The sequence below is a fragment of the Grus americana genome, chromosome 1, assembly GCF_028858705.1.
Source record: "Grus americana isolate bGruAme1 chromosome 1, bGruAme1.mat, whole genome shotgun sequence".
Classification (NCBI taxonomy): Eukaryota; Metazoa; Chordata; class Aves; order Gruiformes; family Gruidae; genus Grus; species Grus americana.
Window position 1 is genome coordinate 201,698,725 of NC_072852.1, and position 18,582 is coordinate 201,717,306.

An 18,582-nucleotide genomic window follows, 5' to 3' on the forward strand; every position below is an offset into this window, starting at 1 on the left:
TTTTTTTTTTCCTGAATTAAAGCCAAACAGAGCTGTCTTTGTGTATCTTCCAATACCATCTACAATGTTTTGTTTTCATTAAAAGCACGCCAAATTCTGAAGTAACCAAAACTAAGGTAAACAGCACTTTTTCCTTTCTGTTTTCCCAAAGTTTATTTACTTCTCCTGAAAGTTACCAGTTCAAAAACTGATATGGTTTATTTGTCTACATTTTGTGAAGGTATTTCAACACTGCTAAAAAAAAAAAAAAAAAGGGTACTGAAACATCAATAATCATCTTGACAAAGCTGTCCACAAAGGAACACCTGGATTAAGGCCACCAGAGAGTTTTAGAGACCACAGAGATTGGAACTAAACACAGCACAGGACTCTGCTTAATGAAGCAAAATAAACTGATCATGGACTCCGATTCTTTTTTTCCTAGAAAAAAAAATAAATTGATAGATTTGCTTAGTTCCTCAACACTATATGTACCGTGAAAGGGGACAAAAGCCAGAGGCCCTGTCTTTGTTTTCTCCTCTACAATACTTTTGTCAGTAACATCTACAAGATCCTGTTACCACTGAGGATGAAATACACTTTACCAACTTCTGTATCCCAACAACTGGTGCAGAATCAAATAGAAAAGCAATGCACAGAGAGGAAAAAAAAATCCTCTTAGAACATAACAATGCAAATTAAAGAATGGATACTACCAACAACCTTCAACAAGAACTTGCAACACTACTGTAGACAACTCACAATGGGCTAAACGGTGGGATTTCAGGAACCAGAAAAAAATGCAGTCAGAGATATTCTCAGTGCAATTTAGATGTACTGTAGATGATGGTAGCACTGTTTTACATAGGGTAAGTCCAAAAAGCTCCCTCAATTTTTACTGGATCTTTTCATCTGTACTTTAAAAAAGGGTGAGAGGGAGGAAGAGATGGTGGAAAAAAGGAAACAACAAGATATATTAAAGGGTTCTACATCTGTTTATGTAAACTAGTGATGGCATGAATAATTCCAGAAAAAATATTCAGTGATTTCTCCTAATAAATGGTGGCAAAGGAAGACTTCAGTTGCATCCCTAAAACAAAAAAACCCTGGATTCTTCAAAGACAGACTTCAAAGTAACAAAACCAAAAGGAACATTTTACTGGAATTTCTCCCAGAATACATTATGAAACAAAGGTAAAGAAATCCATATTGCAGTTGTTGGGGCACTTAAACAAGTTCTGCTGTCATTTTGTATTCCCAAAAGCCAAGCGTACTTTTTATTTCTGTTATCAAGTATTTCAAGAATAAAATTTAGGCCTCCCATCACCAAAACTATAAGCAAACAAAACTGCACTAAGCCAATTCTGAAGAACATTTGCAAGTTATGACATCTTTGATAGTTTTCAATTGGAAAACATTAGGCTCTCCCTCTTTTGCATAGTGTGTAACTTAATGTAACAGAGTATTTTACAGTAGTACTCATAGCCAATAAACCCAGCCCTTTTTTGTCACATGCTGTTCAATAAAGAAAACATCATGAAATTCTTTGAGACGAATAATATCAGAAAGACACATGCATAAGCAAAGTACAGCGGAGGATACTATCAGATGTATATATTACTATGTATAGCTCCAGTTTTTAAATAACTTTTTAATCATCTGCACCTGCATCCTTCATTAAAACATTTTCAACAGCATAGGTAGGTCTAAGGGAAAAAAAAATATTTGAAAGAGATGCTTGAGTTCTTACATACTAAATGGAAGTATTTTGCAAGCAAGCAGTATCACATGGCAGACATAGCCACAAGGAAAGAAAGGACTGCATGAATACTTCAACAAGTTTCTAAAGAAAGATGCTTTGGATGCTATAGATGAACCCTTCTGAAGCTCTGCATTTAAATAAGCCTCCTGTATTCTCCCAAAGGCTGTAACATATACTCATAAGAAGTTTGGTGGCTTTCTAGATTTAGCTCTGGACTACTGCCAGAAATCATGCTGCTAGATGAACAGATCAGTATGACATAGTTTTGAGGTCAAATATTTTCTGAAATGCTAGCTTTAGAAGTATTTTCTACACTGTTCTAAGTCATAAAATGGTTTTCACATTTGCATAGAAATGAAAACTTCATATAGACATTAGTAAATATTCTATGGCTACAGGATACCGAGACTTCAAAAAACCCAAAACCCCAAAAAACAACTTGTGATTTCAGCTTCTTTTTTTTCCAATTTCCCTACTTGAATTATGACTTGTTAATGACTTATCTAGTTTGGTTTATCATACAGGACCAATACAAGATTTTTGAATCACACTAACCTCTCAATTTATGGCAGCAGAGTTAAAAAACTTTTTAAAGTTTTCAAAAGACATGCAGAGCTAACTTTCAATAATCACAGTGACATGCTAGCTATAAAACCAGATAAAAAATTTTTATAGATTTTATGCATTGACCTATTGGTCCTGTGCCAATAATCAGAATAAGAAAAATTTTTCCCTGCTTTTCAGAAAAAAAGCTTTGTAAAGAGATGCTTCACTTTTTTTCCAAGGGAAGGGGGTAGTAGAAGCGGAATGAAGGGGGTGTTTGTATCCGAACTATTCAAATAGAAAATAAGACACATGCAACATCTACCAGAGTTGGTCAACGTGAGGAGAATAAGTTACAAGAAAAAAAAAAAGAAAATAGAGCACAAAACATTCTTTTCTTTCAAGAAAGATGAGAGCTATGCAGTCATTCAAATCACAGTATTGTACATACAGATTTCAGAAGTAATATAAAAAAATACTAACCAATGATGGTCATTTTTGTGGGATAGAATTGCCCACATGCAGTAGTATTTTATCTATAAAACACTACCACCATCTATTAAAAACCGTAATTTGATATATCTACAGACAAATCTATTTTTATGCAGTTGATGCTGAGTTCATCCTGCACTGTTCTTGAAGCTTCACTTACTTTCTGTTTCATTTCGTTTGATCATGCCTTGGCATTCAGCTAAAATAGTCTCTTTAAAAGATGTCACCAGGGCATTGACGCAGCACTCCATTAGCTGAAATATATTAAACACAGAATTAGCTCATTTAGCCATCTGAACACCAAAGTCTGATCTGTCTCAAGTCTGCCATGACATAAAATCTAGCCTGCTCTCAACAACTATGCTCTACAAAATAATTCATTCACTGATTCGTAAAAGTATGCGTAGTTTGGATAAAATCTATACATGAAACCATATTTCTTCAAAATGTGTAGGTTAGTAGATGTGGCAAGCTCTCTTCCAAATCAGTAATGAGCTTAATATTTCTGTCGCTTCTTTTCTCTCAAGGGAGCCAATCACTTTTGGAACACCAACTACCCTACTTAGTTTCCAAGTATATATCCAAGAGCTAAGAATAGTTCTCATTCCAGCATACCCTATTTGGACCAGGCTGGTTGGCTTGAACAAGACACTATGGCTAGATCTAGAACAGAAACTGCTTGCACACATCAGGACCATCTCTCTGTTGTCAGCTGCTTTAGATGGGTCACAATTTACAGCTGTGCAAAATGAATGATTTGCAACTTAACAAAAGACATAAAATACATTTTGATCTAGTGCAGAAAATTCAGATTTAAAGTGTATTTATTTAAAAGAACCTGTTTCCTGAATTAATTTCAACACATACAATTATGAACTATTTATTGCAGTTAAATCTTCCTCCAGAATCTGAACTGTGTAAAATATTGCTCAAGGTGGGGAAGGGGAAGGAAAAAAAGAAAAAAACATCCTTTATATTAAATGGCCATATTTCAGCCTAAGAGGAAATCTAGAACAGTTTTAATGAAATTTCTATTGCTCCTTTTGATGCAATGAACAATAACTCTTTCAGGTATTCTAAATGAGCACTGAGAAACCCTTTACCTACTAGGTTGGCCAGCTTATTTTCAACCATCACTCCTATCCACTGCTTAGCACAGAAAAAAAATCATACCAGACTCGAAAATCAACTTGAATGAAAACCTGCCCTTCGATCTGAATTGATCTACCTTTACTATTAAAACATCTGTAGAAATTGTAAATTGCCAGATTGGAAAGTAATACCGATTTTTGCAAGTAAAATACAACGGATGACTTAAAAACATAAAATCAACAGTTTCAGATCGATCTACTGCTACCAAATAATACTGTAACACACACCAAAAAAATCGAAACTGCAATGTAATACTACTATAGAAAATACATCAATTTTTCTACACACTATACTTACTGCTTCTACAGAGTTACATTCACGCCTTGTTTCTAAATATCGTAGTGCTCTTTTCTCTTCTTCTTTTAGTTTAGCATCTGCCTGTGCAAAAGTAGAACAGCAATCATTTTAAGTACTAACACTTTCAGAACAAAGTTACAACAGAATTTTTACTTACATATTTCATATAATTCTGTACACCATTTTGTTGTAAATAAGAAGGAGCCTGTGTTCTATAAAATCTCTCTGTTGAATCCAAATATGCCTTTTCAAAGTTATCCCGATATATCTGAAGCTTATCTTCAGGATTAGAACAAAGGTTAACTGCAAAGAGAAAGTCCAAACTTACTCTCAAGTCTTGGAAACTTATGTGGCTAATAATAAGCAAATCTCTCTCATTAAAGTGAGTCTTGTATTAAAAAGTTGCATTGAACAATTTGAAGTATCCTATAAATGCACTCTGATCCCTAAAGGTAACCAAAATTGTCCAGATTTTGCTCAAAAGTTAGATTAACTATAGGGAGCTGGAAAAAACTGCATACTTATCTCCAGCATTTCAGACATTCACACATGGTAATCAGAAATACACATACAACTGCAAAACTGGAAAGAAATAAAAAAAGCTCAACATAATGCCTAATAAAGTGAAAACTTCTCCACCTGACTAAGCAAACAGCTTTTCTTAGACGCTGTTCTTAGAATCCCAATGTCTTCATTTTAGACATTATTTTCTTGCATTGGGTTTTTTCTGTTTTACAAGAATGGAGACAGTGAGCTTACCAATACCCAGCAGCGCTTTGCACTGTTTGGAAAAAAGTGTCCACCTTCCTCTCAACTGTTATAGAGAAATAAATAAAGTCCTTAAGTGGAATAAGGTTTAAAAAAATAGAATTGGACATCTATAAAGCCATCTGAGAGAGCATTAGCCATAAGTTTAATTCAACAGACTGCAGAGCTTTGAGAAAAGGCAGGCAATAGTGAAATGTCATACAAGTTTCAGATACACTGATCTGTTTTGCAAAGAAGAAAAAATAATCAGTAGTCTTAGATGCAGTCTGTTTAGCATTTCTTCTTCAAACTGTCTGAAGAATCAGAAACAGTATGAAAAGGAGCACAGACATAAGGTTGTATCTGCAACCCTAAAAAGTAGTTTGGTCTTTGAGAGCAGTGGTTGTGCAGTAACTGATAGTAGCTAAATCACTTAGAAGTTAAAGATTTTAAACAATTTAATTGTGTCACATAACAACAACAAAATTCAATACAAAATGTTAAGATAATCATTCCAACCCTACGACCGCAAGTGACAACTTTGTATGATGAAAATTCATTTACTAAAGTGAGGAGACAACACAGATTGGTCTGTGCGAGACATACCATACGATTCTCGAACTCCAATAACGAGCTGAGAGTCAAAAGCTTCTCCTAGTCTTTCAGCATGAACTAGCTTCATTGCACTGTCCTGAAGTCTATTTTTTATATTTGAAAATATGGATTCATTCCACGTATCTAGCATGAGCTGCATATCAGGAAGAAAAAAAAAAATCCTGTCAGAAAGGTACACACAGACCTGTTTGTGCAAGAGAAATACAGGAGATCAGAAACAGAAATCAAGCAATTTATAACATACTTTTCAGGTTACGTACACAAGTTCAACTACCTTAGAACCTGAACTTGTTATGGAAGTAAGCATAGAATGTAAGCTGAATATTACTCTATGTAACTGGACAGCTAGGGGAAGCAGTATTTGATTCAGATATTAATTCCATAATTCTGTATTATTTCTACAGTTCTCAGTCAAGTAACTTTTCCGGCAATGCAATGTGTCAGGAGCTGCAATATCAGGGGGTACTTTTGAGCCAAACATCCAAATACAGTTCACTATTTGGCAGGCTCACTCAAACAAAACCAAAAATTCAATTAACACCACAGTCACGTAAAGAAAAAAACAATGGGTTTTGATTTATCCAACATGAAAGTTCAATGTACAAGCAATGCATACATAATCTATAAAAAACTCCAAGCCTCATCTAAGCAAAGTTTTAAAATTAGTTATGGAGGCTCCTATAGCAAAATCCTCATCCCCTCATATTCCACTGTGTGATTTTTTTTTTTTTTTCTTTTTCTTTTGTTGTGATTGCTACTGACACTGCTGCAAATGTATAGCATTACACCTGATCACCAGACCCAATGTGCTGCAGCTGAGGAACACAAAAACTCACTGGCAGGCCAGGCCATGCTTCTGCCCACCTAAGCTCCATCAGCTGTTCAGCAGTAAATACTCAACACATGCTACATGTTTGTTAAACATCTTAATTTGCTTTAGAATTCAAGTTACTGTGGGGTTTGTTAGGGTTTTTATTGCCCTTAGACACTGGATCTGGCTCTTTCTATATGCCAATGAATACCCAATGAAATTATGCCAAAGCTTAACAGATAATTCTTATTTTTCCTATCCAACTCATGCCATTTCATTGCTTTAGAAGAAAGCTCAAATGTGCAGTATCTTCAAATATGACAGTAACTGCTATGAATGTAATTTAAGCATCTCAACTGTCAGTCTACACTAGCAGTGGAAAGCATGTTGGAATCATAAAATTTACCAGTTCAGACTTTATCTCATGATTGTGAATAAGCTTACTAAAAACGAGCTTAAGACAACTTCACACAGTTGTATGGCAAAGTTAATAGTAAAGATTAGATGGTCTTGTTCCATTCTTGCTTTGTAAGTTTCAGATTTTAACACAGTAAGCACCTAATAAAAGTCAGATATCCTTTTGACAGAGTTAACTTTACCATGCTTTATTCTTGAATAAACTTCTCCATAACTGTCTCTCAATTTCAGCTAAATTTCCATCTCTGACATTGAAGTCGTATGTGTTGGAAAGGAATTATTGTTCAAAACATTGGAACATTCTTAAAAGCAAAGCTTTATTTGATTACACTTCCTCAATTACTTTTTTCATTATTTTAACATTATTGATATGCCCATTATGGTTGCACTGTATGATTATAGAATTGGTTTACAAGAGCTGAAACAAGTAAAAAATTGAGAAAACAGTGAGAGAACATTAAGCAATCTGCCAGGCACATTAACAGCTTTGTCATGGTGAAAATGCTTTTAGACATTATAGATAAAGTTTTATGGAGATATTTGAAGGAAAACACACGTATCACTTGGGGTGATTATATGAAGAACTGCTCAAGCATGGGAAAAGTTTTCACAAGGCACTTTTTAGAAAATTACAGAGAATGATGCCAGAAACAGGAAGTGAATTTGAAATAATTCAGCAGTGAATATGAAATAATAAGATAGGTTGGAGACTCTGGGCTTTGATGTCCCAATCATGACATGGTCCTAACTGGACTGCATATGAGAGATAAGACACATCTCCATCAGCTTCAGTCCTGAACAAAATCTGCATTGTTAGACACCAGTTCTTTCCCCCAGGTTCTCACTACTTTCTCCACTCCACTCTGTTTTTTCTGTCATTTCTTAGTTCTCTTGCCTTCTACATACAGCTGAGTTAAGAGTTCAAGTTTGCCAAATCTTGGGCAGCCTAATAAGATCACATGCTTTCTTCAATAAACAATGAAAACAAAAAAGGTAACTTGAGGTGGTGATTCCTCTCTTTGCTGCTGTTCTCTCTTCCTTTTCTTCAAGAGGTATAGAGGATCAGATGTCAAAATAGGATGGCGAAGAAAAAAACCTTGCCCAAAGTAATGCATTTGAACTATTTTTTCCTTCCCATCCTGGAGATGGGGGGCAGTTAAAATGATCTTCAGTACCAAATGAGAGACTGCTAAAGAAATTCCATTTCCCTACAGGTCCTTTTGCAATGGAAAGGGATAACGAGTGATGTTAAACTAAATGACTTAACACTTTGCAACTGATATGCTCCATTTTCTTATAATAAAAGACTAAAGCAATTTCAAGGACTATTATTAACTGGACTCAGAACACTGAGCACTCCATACCCAAAACCCTAGACTTTCTTTACGTGTTTGATATGAAATAGTAAAAAGATCATATTCACAAGATTCTACTTGTCCAATCTTTTCATTGATATGACTGACACTTTGGAGGAAAAAGGGGAAATTAGGAGATCAATAGCCATATTTAACTTAAGATGACAGTATTTAATTGGTCATTTATAAAATGCAGGGATGTTCCCCAGTTAAGATCTTGGCTCAGGGAAATAAACTAGGAGTAGAAAAACTACTCACTTGTGTATATTCAAGTACACTTGCTCCTCACAAGTACTGAAACAGCAGGTGAATTTACAACTGCCTCCCACCCCAGGATTCAAGTCATAATTAAAAACCCAGCAAACAAACAACCCCAAACAAACCCAAAGCCCAAAGAAGTGCTTTAATCACCTGAACAAAACTGTTAACAGCCAAAGTAAAACTGGAGAAAGAGTAAAACTATTGCAGAAAGGAAAAAAAAAAACAAGTTGCAGGGTTGTTCTGACGCTCACACTGAAGCAGTGATACATCATATTACACTACTGGTGAAATTTCATCTTCAGCTACAGAATTCCTCCTGTACTGTTACTGTTGGCAGAACAGTGTGCAACAAAACTCTTAATACCCATTGCTTACCTTTCGAACAATACTGTCTTCTACATTAGACTTCTTGTTGCTGCCCTGCTTGCCCATTAAAGTAATCTCTAATTGACAAAACGGCTTAGGCAAAATATCACACTGTGTGAAGAACTTGCGCCACTCCACTATATATGCTTTTAGTAAAGCTGTATCATCTTGATGACTCAGCACTCTCTGGAGGAGGAGGGGAGAAGAGAAGGTAATTTATAAATAAATTTCTGTGCAAAATACGGACTGACTTGCTTATACTGAAAATAACTCCCCATATAAAAATTCAAATATACAAAAATATCAGAATAAGAAAGTCTACATATTTAAGTGCCATTTAGTTTTGGGAAGTAGTTATCAACCCATGGCATATGGATCATTTCCAAAGGGTAAAGAAAGGTAACAGCAAACAAGTAGTCCGTAAGTTTAAATTTTCAAAATGAACGTTGTTTCTTTTTCTTTTAAGCCATCTGCAAGTCAGAAAGATTAAAACCTTCGGTCTAAAAAGCATGTATTGGTACAACCATATCTAAAAATCCCCAAACAAACCTCTAAAGACTATGTTATATTCTATACAGTGAAAAATTTAATCAAATGGCATCTACTAACCTTTCATTAGACCCAGAGAACTAGTTAACATGTATATTTTATTAAAACCTGAAAACTACTACATTGTACGATGCTGACAGAGTTGGGGTTGTTCAGCCTGGAGAAGAGAAGGCTCCAGGGAGACCTTATAGCAGCCTTCCAGTACCTGAAGGGGGCCTACAGGAAAGCTGGAGAGGGACTGCTTACAAGGGCATGGAGTGATAAGACAAAGGGTAATGGCCTTAAGCTGAAGAAGGGTCAATTTAGATTAGCTGTCAGGAAGAAATTCTTCACTGTGAGGGTAGTGAGGCACTGGAACAGGTTGCCCAGAGAAGTTGTGGATGCCCCCTCCCTGGTCCGGTCGGATGGGGCTTTGGGCAGCCTGGTCTAGTGGAGGGTGTCCCTGCCCATGGCGGGGGGGGTTGGAACTAGATGACTTTTAAAGGTCCCTTCCAACCCAAACCATTCTATCATTCTGTGATAAAAAGATGCCCCTCAAACAACAGCCAACACAGACCATATTGAAGGCCTCAGTCTGGCTTAGCATTTATGCACGTAAGCAAGCAACCTGATGGAACTTAAAAATCAACACTTATATGCCAGGTCACACAAAGGCCTATATAAGAAACTATTTTCCTTTAAGTAAAGCTTTAGTGGTGTAAATCTCTTCACTAAAGAAAGATTTTATAGATTTTAATTTTCTCCTTTCCAAACCTTTGTCATGGGGTTTTAAATTTTTTTTTAATCTCACAACCACCCCCTCTTCTAAATCCCTTATTACAGAAAACATCCTTTGCTATACATTTTACAAACACAAAATTTTCCGTTGAATCTACGGACGACTTCAATCATTTGTGGGGAAGCCCATAAAACTGGACATCTAAGCTTGCTGAGTTGATAGGACGGATATTTCTAGTATGCCATACATATGGCTTATTTTAAAGCCATCCATGAACATGTCAGCATAGCACTGAAGCTAGACAAACAACATTTTTTCAGTCAGTAATTTCTTACAGAAAATTTTGCCTCGAGAAGTTTTCAAGTGGAAGAAGATTCCATAAGTACTGTTGGATAAACAAAAATAATGCTGCATTTTGGGTTTTTTTTAATATAACACAAAAATTATTGCCCACCCCATTTTCAAGGACTGTGAGAAAACAATGAGCCAAGGCAAATGCTCAAGGCTAAGTGTTCTTTTTGTCAATAGAAGTTCACAGGGTAATTATGATCTCCAGAACATGACAGAATTTTAAACAAAAAAGCAATGCATTTAGATCCAATGAAAGTCAGAACTATTTGGTTATTTTTCCAACAATATGAATGGAACTAATGAAATGTTAAGAACTTACTGCTTGTGCCTGTTTTATAAAATCAAGGATGTCTTCCTTCAGAGCCTGATGGATTTTTGCTGGACCTTTATCATCCCACAAGCAAACTGCATGTACATCTCTAGAAAACAATTTATCCATCTCTTAGTAACAGCTACTAAAAGTTTAATGCTGTAATGTAGGATGCTTAAACAGTCATAATTTAAGTATGTCAAAGAAATGAATACACTTTTTATCTATCATTGTGAAACAACATATGGGTAGATCCCAATGACACATGCAAGAAAACATGTTTGGAGAAGAGACTGAAGCTATAAGAAAGTCTTGGAAGCAATTAACAGCAACCTGTCTAGGAAAAGGCTATGGTCAAGAAGGAGATGTAGAAGCCAATTCTGTTTTCAGTATCTATTCAATAATCCTTATTGCATTAAGGACAGTTTTAAAAGCTTTTTTTTGTCAAAGACAGAAATCTCTTGCCAGTAGAAGCATTAGTCTCAGCCCATATTATTCTAAAATACTCTTATTAACATGCAGCCTTCAGTCACAGCTTCACAAACCAAGCACTACAATATCCTTGTGCTACAAGGGAAACAGACCTTCCTTGTGAGAAATCTGAGCTCAGGGGCATCAGGTAATTTAAAAGACGTTTTCATTAGTTTAATAAGATCACTTAAATGTTTCATGACAGTGGCAGCATTTTAAAGTGAAACCCTACTGCAGAAAAGCTACCAAACAGCATCACAAAACAAAATTCTATTAATGAGTTTTAATCAACATTGAGAAAAATCCCTGTTTTCCCCAGCTGACAGCCCACCAACTGTAACTTAATTCCTACTTTCTTTCCACGCTAAAGACTAACTAAAGCAAGTTACACTCCTAACCATATATCATATATAATATGGCCTAGCAAGCCTTTTTTTTGCCTCATTACCTTCCTCTGGTTCTTCTTCCTCCTTTCAATAATAAGGGCACATACTTGCAGGAAAGCAACCATATAATCTAAAGGTATGACTTTGTTCCTATTAAATCAATGGTTTTTTCAATAGAAAAGTATCTTTTTTTAGTTTGATTGAAAAGACGAAACTTACAAGGTAAAAAGTTCCTGTGCTGGCCCAGGATTTAGAGAGACTTGTGAGACTTACACAACTTTCACATGCAGAAAAGGTGTTACCGTATTTAGAACGCCAGCCACTGTTTCCTGATAGCAGTGGAAAAAGCAATACTGGATAATTATACTTAAAGGGCAGGCAGAAGACACCTACAGATTTTGATTTTTTTATTAAAAAGCTTAACAAAGAGCATTGTCCAAAAATAGGAACCTAGGAGAGTGAGATTCTTTCCCTCAATATCCTTAATTTAGCCATAAAGTTACAATAATTCAGCTACAAGAAAAATACATGGAAAATTTCAATACAAATGCAGAATTATTGAACTAGTTATTAAAAATGAAAGCAAGGACTCAGAACTGAATTTGTACCTTAACTATACCATGTTTCTGGCAACTACTATAGCTGTGACATCATAAGATATTAAAACTCATTACATGATAAACTACCTTGCCTTTTAGTTGGCAGAAAAGCATGACAGGTGCAGTAAGATTGGTGTAAAAAGAATCACTCCACTGTCATCATCGAAAAGAGCAATATACAGACTACAACAAGTCTGTGTTTAAATAAAAAACACTTTTGTGACAGATTTTAAAAAGCAGGAGACTGCCGATTTAAGCTACAACTGTATTTGAGGGAAAATAACTATGCTGAGACAAAGATTATTTTAGATATACTTTTGATATGTATGTTTTAAATCACTTCCATATTATGTTGGCAAATGTCACACAATGTATTTTAAGAAAAAACATCATCACCTAACAGGAAGCAATTTCTGGCTTTTTGGAAGGAGGAAAACAGCAGGGTTTTTAGAAAGTACAATAATGCAAACACTGTCTGAAAAATATTATATATTACTCTTAGGATATTAAACTATTCAAATTATACCAGTTAAACTGCATTGCCCTGTTACTTCAGTAGTGTTCTTAAGTTATTTTAGAAGAAAGCCATTCAAATCAGAGTAATGTAACATTCAGCAAACTGCTTTTTAAATGAACTTACTACCAAAGCAGTAAACAACATTTTCTCTCTAACAAAAGCTTTTTGGGCAGGTACAAAACTTGTTTACCATGATCAGCTGAAGCCAAAAGCTTTGCTGTTTTTTCTCCATGCTATTTGCAAAGAAGTGAATCTCAGCAAAACTCTACTTTTGCATATTTACAGTGACATAGGCACACTTACCACTTAATAAAACTTAAAACTCGTACTTCTGTTCTGTGTGTTCCCATATAGTCCGTGTCATACACAACTTCTGTATCAGAAGTAGTACCATAACTCTATTCCCATTATGCAGAAGGATGTAAGATACTAAAAATTACTTACGAAAACAGATCAAACCATTGCTGCTTTGTGACAGACTCCTGACGAAGAAGTTTCAGAACGATAGGGCGCATAAAATCCCATTTATCTTCAAACTGAAGTGAACCTTTATTCTAAAATGAACAAAAAATATATTGTTAATAAAACAGTTTCTTATTTAAAGTGATCTTTAAGGACTGCAGTTTCTATGGTTAATGCAAAAATATCATAAGCTAGCATTTGAGCTACACCACTATGGCTGAACAACACTTTTCACCATATTATTTTAAAAAAGTGACAGAACTATTACTTGGTTCTTAGAGAAGCAGATTGCCAACTTCTTCCTTTATTCAGCGTATTAGCTACAATACAACAAGTTCTAGCAAGTGTTCTTCACCTGTTAATAGAGTTATACATTGACAACATGAATGATACTCGGTCAGCTTTACCACCCCAGCCAAGATACGTGCAATGAAAATCATGAGGCAGAGTTCCAAACTCGTCTTGAATAAATTACCACAACCAAAATGGCAGCCAGAAATCAGAGGAGTAGTACCTGTGGATGCTGCCACGTACCTTTTTTTTTCCACTGTGCATTTGGCATCAGCAGCAGAGAGAGAGGAAGGAAGCAGAGTAACGTAGGAGTGGTTGTAGCACAGACTCTCTTCCTGTGGGTTAACTGGCCATAGGCAGGTTGACAGCCAAGACTACAGTTGGTGCAAATAAAAATTATTTACACCACGCTGAAAAATCTAATCCAAGCTGAATTTTTTCAAACTTACAAATTAAAAGGAAAGTTAAAGAAATTAAGTGCTGCCATATCATTCTGATTATACTGAAAAATCTCACTGTAATATACAGGCTGACTTCCATTATTAAAAAAATAAAAACTTTTAGAGAAAAATAACAGTTCTATTGCATATGTTGTAATCCTATTTGCATACAGGTCCACATTTTAAAACGAAAAACCTGCAGTTAAAAATGCTGATTGAGAGTTCTGTGGCAGAAAGACTACTGGTTATCTTCAGTGTTACGTTCCAATGCACTGTTTACTTTTGAACAGATCATTGTCTTGGCTAGTGATACCACATTTAACACAATTCACTTGAAATACAGCAAATAATACAGTCTAACTACTTGAAATTCTGACAAGTGCACTGTTCTGCCACTAACATCTCTTTAGATAAACAAGCATGCCAGGTTTTCTCAACCATCTCCTCCTGATTAATTTCTACATGGAAATTTACAATTAAATCTGTTAGTTAATATTCCGAATAAGCACAGTTTGGAAACTGTATCCCCTGCTGCTCTTAAGTGAAAAGATGTCTCAACTTCAAGTTATAAAGATGCAACAGGCATCACAGTAACTATTTTTACAGCAACCACACCCGGAGGCCTCACAGCATTATCAACTATTGTTGTAGGTACTGAATATGGGTCTCATGGAAGCAGCCCCTGTTCGATAAAGTTTAGAATCCTTTCAACATTTAAAAAAAAGAAAAAAAATAGAAAAAGAAATTGTTTTCCAATTCAGAGAGACAGTTTTGCCTGTTCTCTTCACCAAAAGGGCTTTCAAGCACTGGAACAGCCTGCCCAGGGAAGTGGTTGAGTCACCATCCCTGGAGGTATTTAAAAGACATGTAGATGTGGCGCTTAGGGACATGGTTTAGTGGTGAACTTGGCACTACTAGGTTAATGGTTGGACTTGATGATCTTAGAGGTCCTTTCCAACCTAAATGATTCTATGATTCTTGCATTGTAAAAAAAAGAATAAAAAATAATTTGAATGCATCACCTTTGAAAATCATCAACTACATGCTTCCCCCACATAGACCCAGCTTGACAATTATTCCTTAAACTTTGATGAGCTGTTCTAATCTTCCCTGTTCCTGTAAAATGATTAGTTTCTATTTGCAGATATTTTTGTTCCCAGTCCCTCTTTGCAGGATAATGAACTTGAAAGACCAGCTGCTGAACAGTTAGAAGTTCCAGAAAAGGCATTATAAAATAAGCAAAACCAACTTCCTCAAAAGTTTTCCTTTGGAGTGAAACTTCAGAGTAAATCACATAAGTTTTCTGGAAGAGGTAAAAAGCCTCTTGTGCAATTTTGGAGAAGTGCAATTCAGCCCTTCACTGAAAAGAGCTGAAGATAAAAACCAAATGCCCTATCTTTGTGAATAAGACTAGTTTTGCTGCAAAACACAGGGGGTGGGGGGGGAAATTGCAAACACTAGTGTTTGTATGATTTAGATTGTGATTACTCAGTTCATGCTAAGAAGCAGACATAAAACTCTGTTTCAGTTGTAAAAACTGCACATCTACTTGTAATAAACATGCATGTACTTAAAAAGAATTCCCCAAATAAAGCTTGGCAGAAAATGCCATTAGGGAAGGTTAAAACTTTGTTTCCTATACATAGGAGTTACACTTTTTTTTTTAATATACTTCCTCCTTTATTCCTAAATTAAACAGAAGAGGAAATAAAATTAATGGATTAAAAATCCCACTAAACTATTCCTTAAGTTCAATAAACAATTCAACATCATCTAGATAGATTCAGGCTTCCATGACCTTACATTTTTGTACAGAAATTACAAGAAAGGGTGCATAATGACACACAATGGTATTCACATTCATTAATTCTATCCCTATTAGTGCATGAGAAAACCAAATTTTATAGTAGAGGAGGAAGTCAGTGGTAATTCTTAGTTGTTACCAAAGTCACACATACACCAGTGACCCAGACAACATGAAGAAACCATTTCCCACTTTGCTGAGCCACCCACAAACCTTTGCAATTTCTGAGCAATATTCCTGGGTAACTTTTCTTGCTGAGCTTGTTGCCTCAAATTACAGTTCCCGAGGGAAGGTAAGTAGGAAAGTAAGTCAGACCTTCGATGAAATAAAATTACTCCACTTATCAAATCTTCTCTGAAAACATGGATTACAAATGATAGCCATACCCTAAGTAACCATTCTAAGAGTTTAAAATTTAATGCTTTGAAAAATAACTCCACTTATGAAATATTTTGTTTCAAAAGTCACTTCACTAAATTTGTCCACAGAGATTTAAAGTTCCATTTTAACACTAAACTTTACTTGAAATACATACTACTTCACACACTATATTGAAATACATACTACAACTTTAGTCTTCAAACTTACTTTTTCCTGTTATTCACTTTTATGCATAAGCACCTAAAACTAATATTTTAGGATAGCAGGTAAAAAATCTGCCAGACTATGTTGGTGGATATTATGTAGAATTAGTACAATGATGCAAGTGGAATCATTCCACTAACCAGTTTTCCTGATTTGGGTATTATCACATAACACAAAAACTTGCTTATAGTTAAAGAGAGGAATTAAGAAAAGTGCAGCAGAAGCAGGAACAGAATATGGTATAAGAGTCTAAATAAACGTGGAATATAACAAGGCAAGGCAATATAACAAGACCTCCATGCTACTGTCCCTCTGAGTCTTGGAAGGTCTATATAGACATTCAGCTCTCTCTACTGTGTATTCTACATATTTCAGGCCACAAATAAATTCAGCTCTGATCTCTGACAGATGCTCTAAACAGTACTGTAAAAAAGCAACATCCTCTACATCTTATTGTACATCTCATCTACATATGAGTAGCATCTTCACCTTCACCGCTTCGCCATTTTCAGGCTAGTTCACAGAGGGATGAAGTAGGAAATATGAGGTCCTACAGTGAAATAATCATGAATATTCACTGTCTGATTAATCTCTGCTACCAGCAGCTCTCAAAATCAGTGTAATGATTGTAGCGAAGTTACTACACAAAGCAGAAAAGTAGCCACAGGGAAAGCTTTGCTATGTAACCAACTAGTGTGCAACATCCTTTAGCTTCTTAAGGATATCCTAATTGGAAATAGCCAGGAAGAAAGAGACAAAGTTAAAATACAGATCTGGAAATATGTACTTTAAGTTGAAGAATTCAAAAACTTCAGATATGTTTCCAGTCGTCAGTAACAGAGGCATGAGATCAAAAATAATAGTTGAAACCAATGCAAAGGTAAATAAAGGTTCTCATTTCACTTAAGTCTACGGAAAATCTACTGCTTGCTTTGCTTCTTCCCTCATAACACCAGGCTCAAGTTGCAATTCATCTTGCAAGGATGGACTCTTGCATTTGCTGGCAGCGCCAGTAAAGCTCTACAGAAGTGTCAACATCAAGATCTGCTAGCATGGATACAGCTATAGGTTTTCTTTGTGCTGCAATAAGCTAAGGTGCTCTCTGTTCCAGAAACTGCAGAAAAACTCATGTATCTTCACGTCACGTGAGTGAATTGGCTTAGACTGTCTTGTCACTGCAAAGGGAACAGGTTACAAGTCCAACACACCTCCTGAAACAAAGCATCTCGCTTCAGAAGTGCCAGAGTCACGTGTATGTTGAGAGAAAAAACTCTAGGGAACCCACCTAGTAATTGCTCAGTCATCTACACGAAAGCCATGGCCTCAAAGCGGGTGAGCAGTTCTGCTACAGATGGGGTACACACTGGCTTACCACTGAATGGCTAGCTCTTACAACGTACTTCAATATTTTCATCACATTACAATGTGTTGTATCTCACCAGGATTCAACGTATGACCAGTCATTCTAATTTTGAATTTAAAGAAGGCACTCTGAGAATATGCTTCTCACTAAAGAAAAATAAATTGCAATTAGGAAAATTATGCACTAGTGGAGTTTAAATGATGCCCTTTAAAATTATGACAGTCAGATTTGGATTCAGCTAGTATCCGTTACTAGAACAAGAAAATAATATTTCACTTCATTTTCTCAACTACATAAAAAGTTGAATGAGGACAGGGGAAAAACAGAGAAAACTCTTAGTTCCTGTTTGTCCTAGTAAAAACAAGACCTGTCTAAACCCAACTTAGATTTCATCATGCAGGCTTACTTGGGAAAAGATATGGAAAAACCTTACAGATTTTAACCACCTCTGCTTTCTTACCCAGGGATTTTGCTTCCCCTCCCCCCAATATTAAAGCAGAAGTACCGTTCAGAGCCTCAAACAGCATGAGGCATTGCAAATCAACACTAACCTGGAATCAACAGTTGGCTTCTCTGAGAGCGCTCTGATGAGCGAAATTAGCAAAAGACCTTATCTAGTTCAAATTCTTGCATTGGTTTATTGTGTCATTATAAACAAAGTCCAATCACTGTATAATCTTTTCTTTTGTAATGCAGGACTCACACTTTATTAATTAGTAAGTTTTCTAAGGACAATAAGTTATATCGCTTAAAAACACTCCAAGTCACCAGACAGGCCTATTTTAGAATAGGTATCTCTGTAGCATTTTTTCAAAAACACTGTGCATATGTATCTTGTTGTCAATATAAAATATTAATGATTCAAAGGCCACTTGCAAAAACATCACTAGCCAACACAAAAGCTTCAGTTCAGCAAGAGTGATCTCACAGAATCAAGGC

At 35.7% G+C, this 18,582-nt stretch overlaps 1 protein-coding gene across 2 annotated transcripts in view; it reads right to left on the bottom strand.

The window, feature by feature from the left end:
* The window catches only part of CUL5 (cullin 5), a 34,368-nt gene that overhangs the window by 13,905 nt on the left and 1,881 nt on the right, over positions 1-18,582 (bottom strand). Inside the window, exons 2-8 of one of the 2 annotated variants that reach the window (XM_054828922.1) lie at positions 13,143-13,252; positions 10,735-10,834; positions 8,807-8,983; positions 5,579-5,720; positions 4,383-4,528; positions 4,226-4,306; positions 2,937-3,030 (exon numbers count right to left, since the gene is read on the bottom strand). In XM_054828922.1, coding sequence (XP_054684897.1) covers positions 2,937-3,030; positions 4,226-4,306; positions 4,383-4,528; positions 5,579-5,720; positions 8,807-8,983; positions 10,735-10,834; positions 13,143-13,252 — 850 coding nt within the window. Of the gene's footprint in view, positions 1-2,936; positions 3,031-4,225; positions 4,307-4,382; positions 4,529-5,578; positions 5,721-8,806; positions 8,984-10,734; positions 10,835-13,142; positions 13,253-18,582 lie in introns of those variants that run through there. The other variant, XM_054828932.1, reaches the window with a different exon arrangement.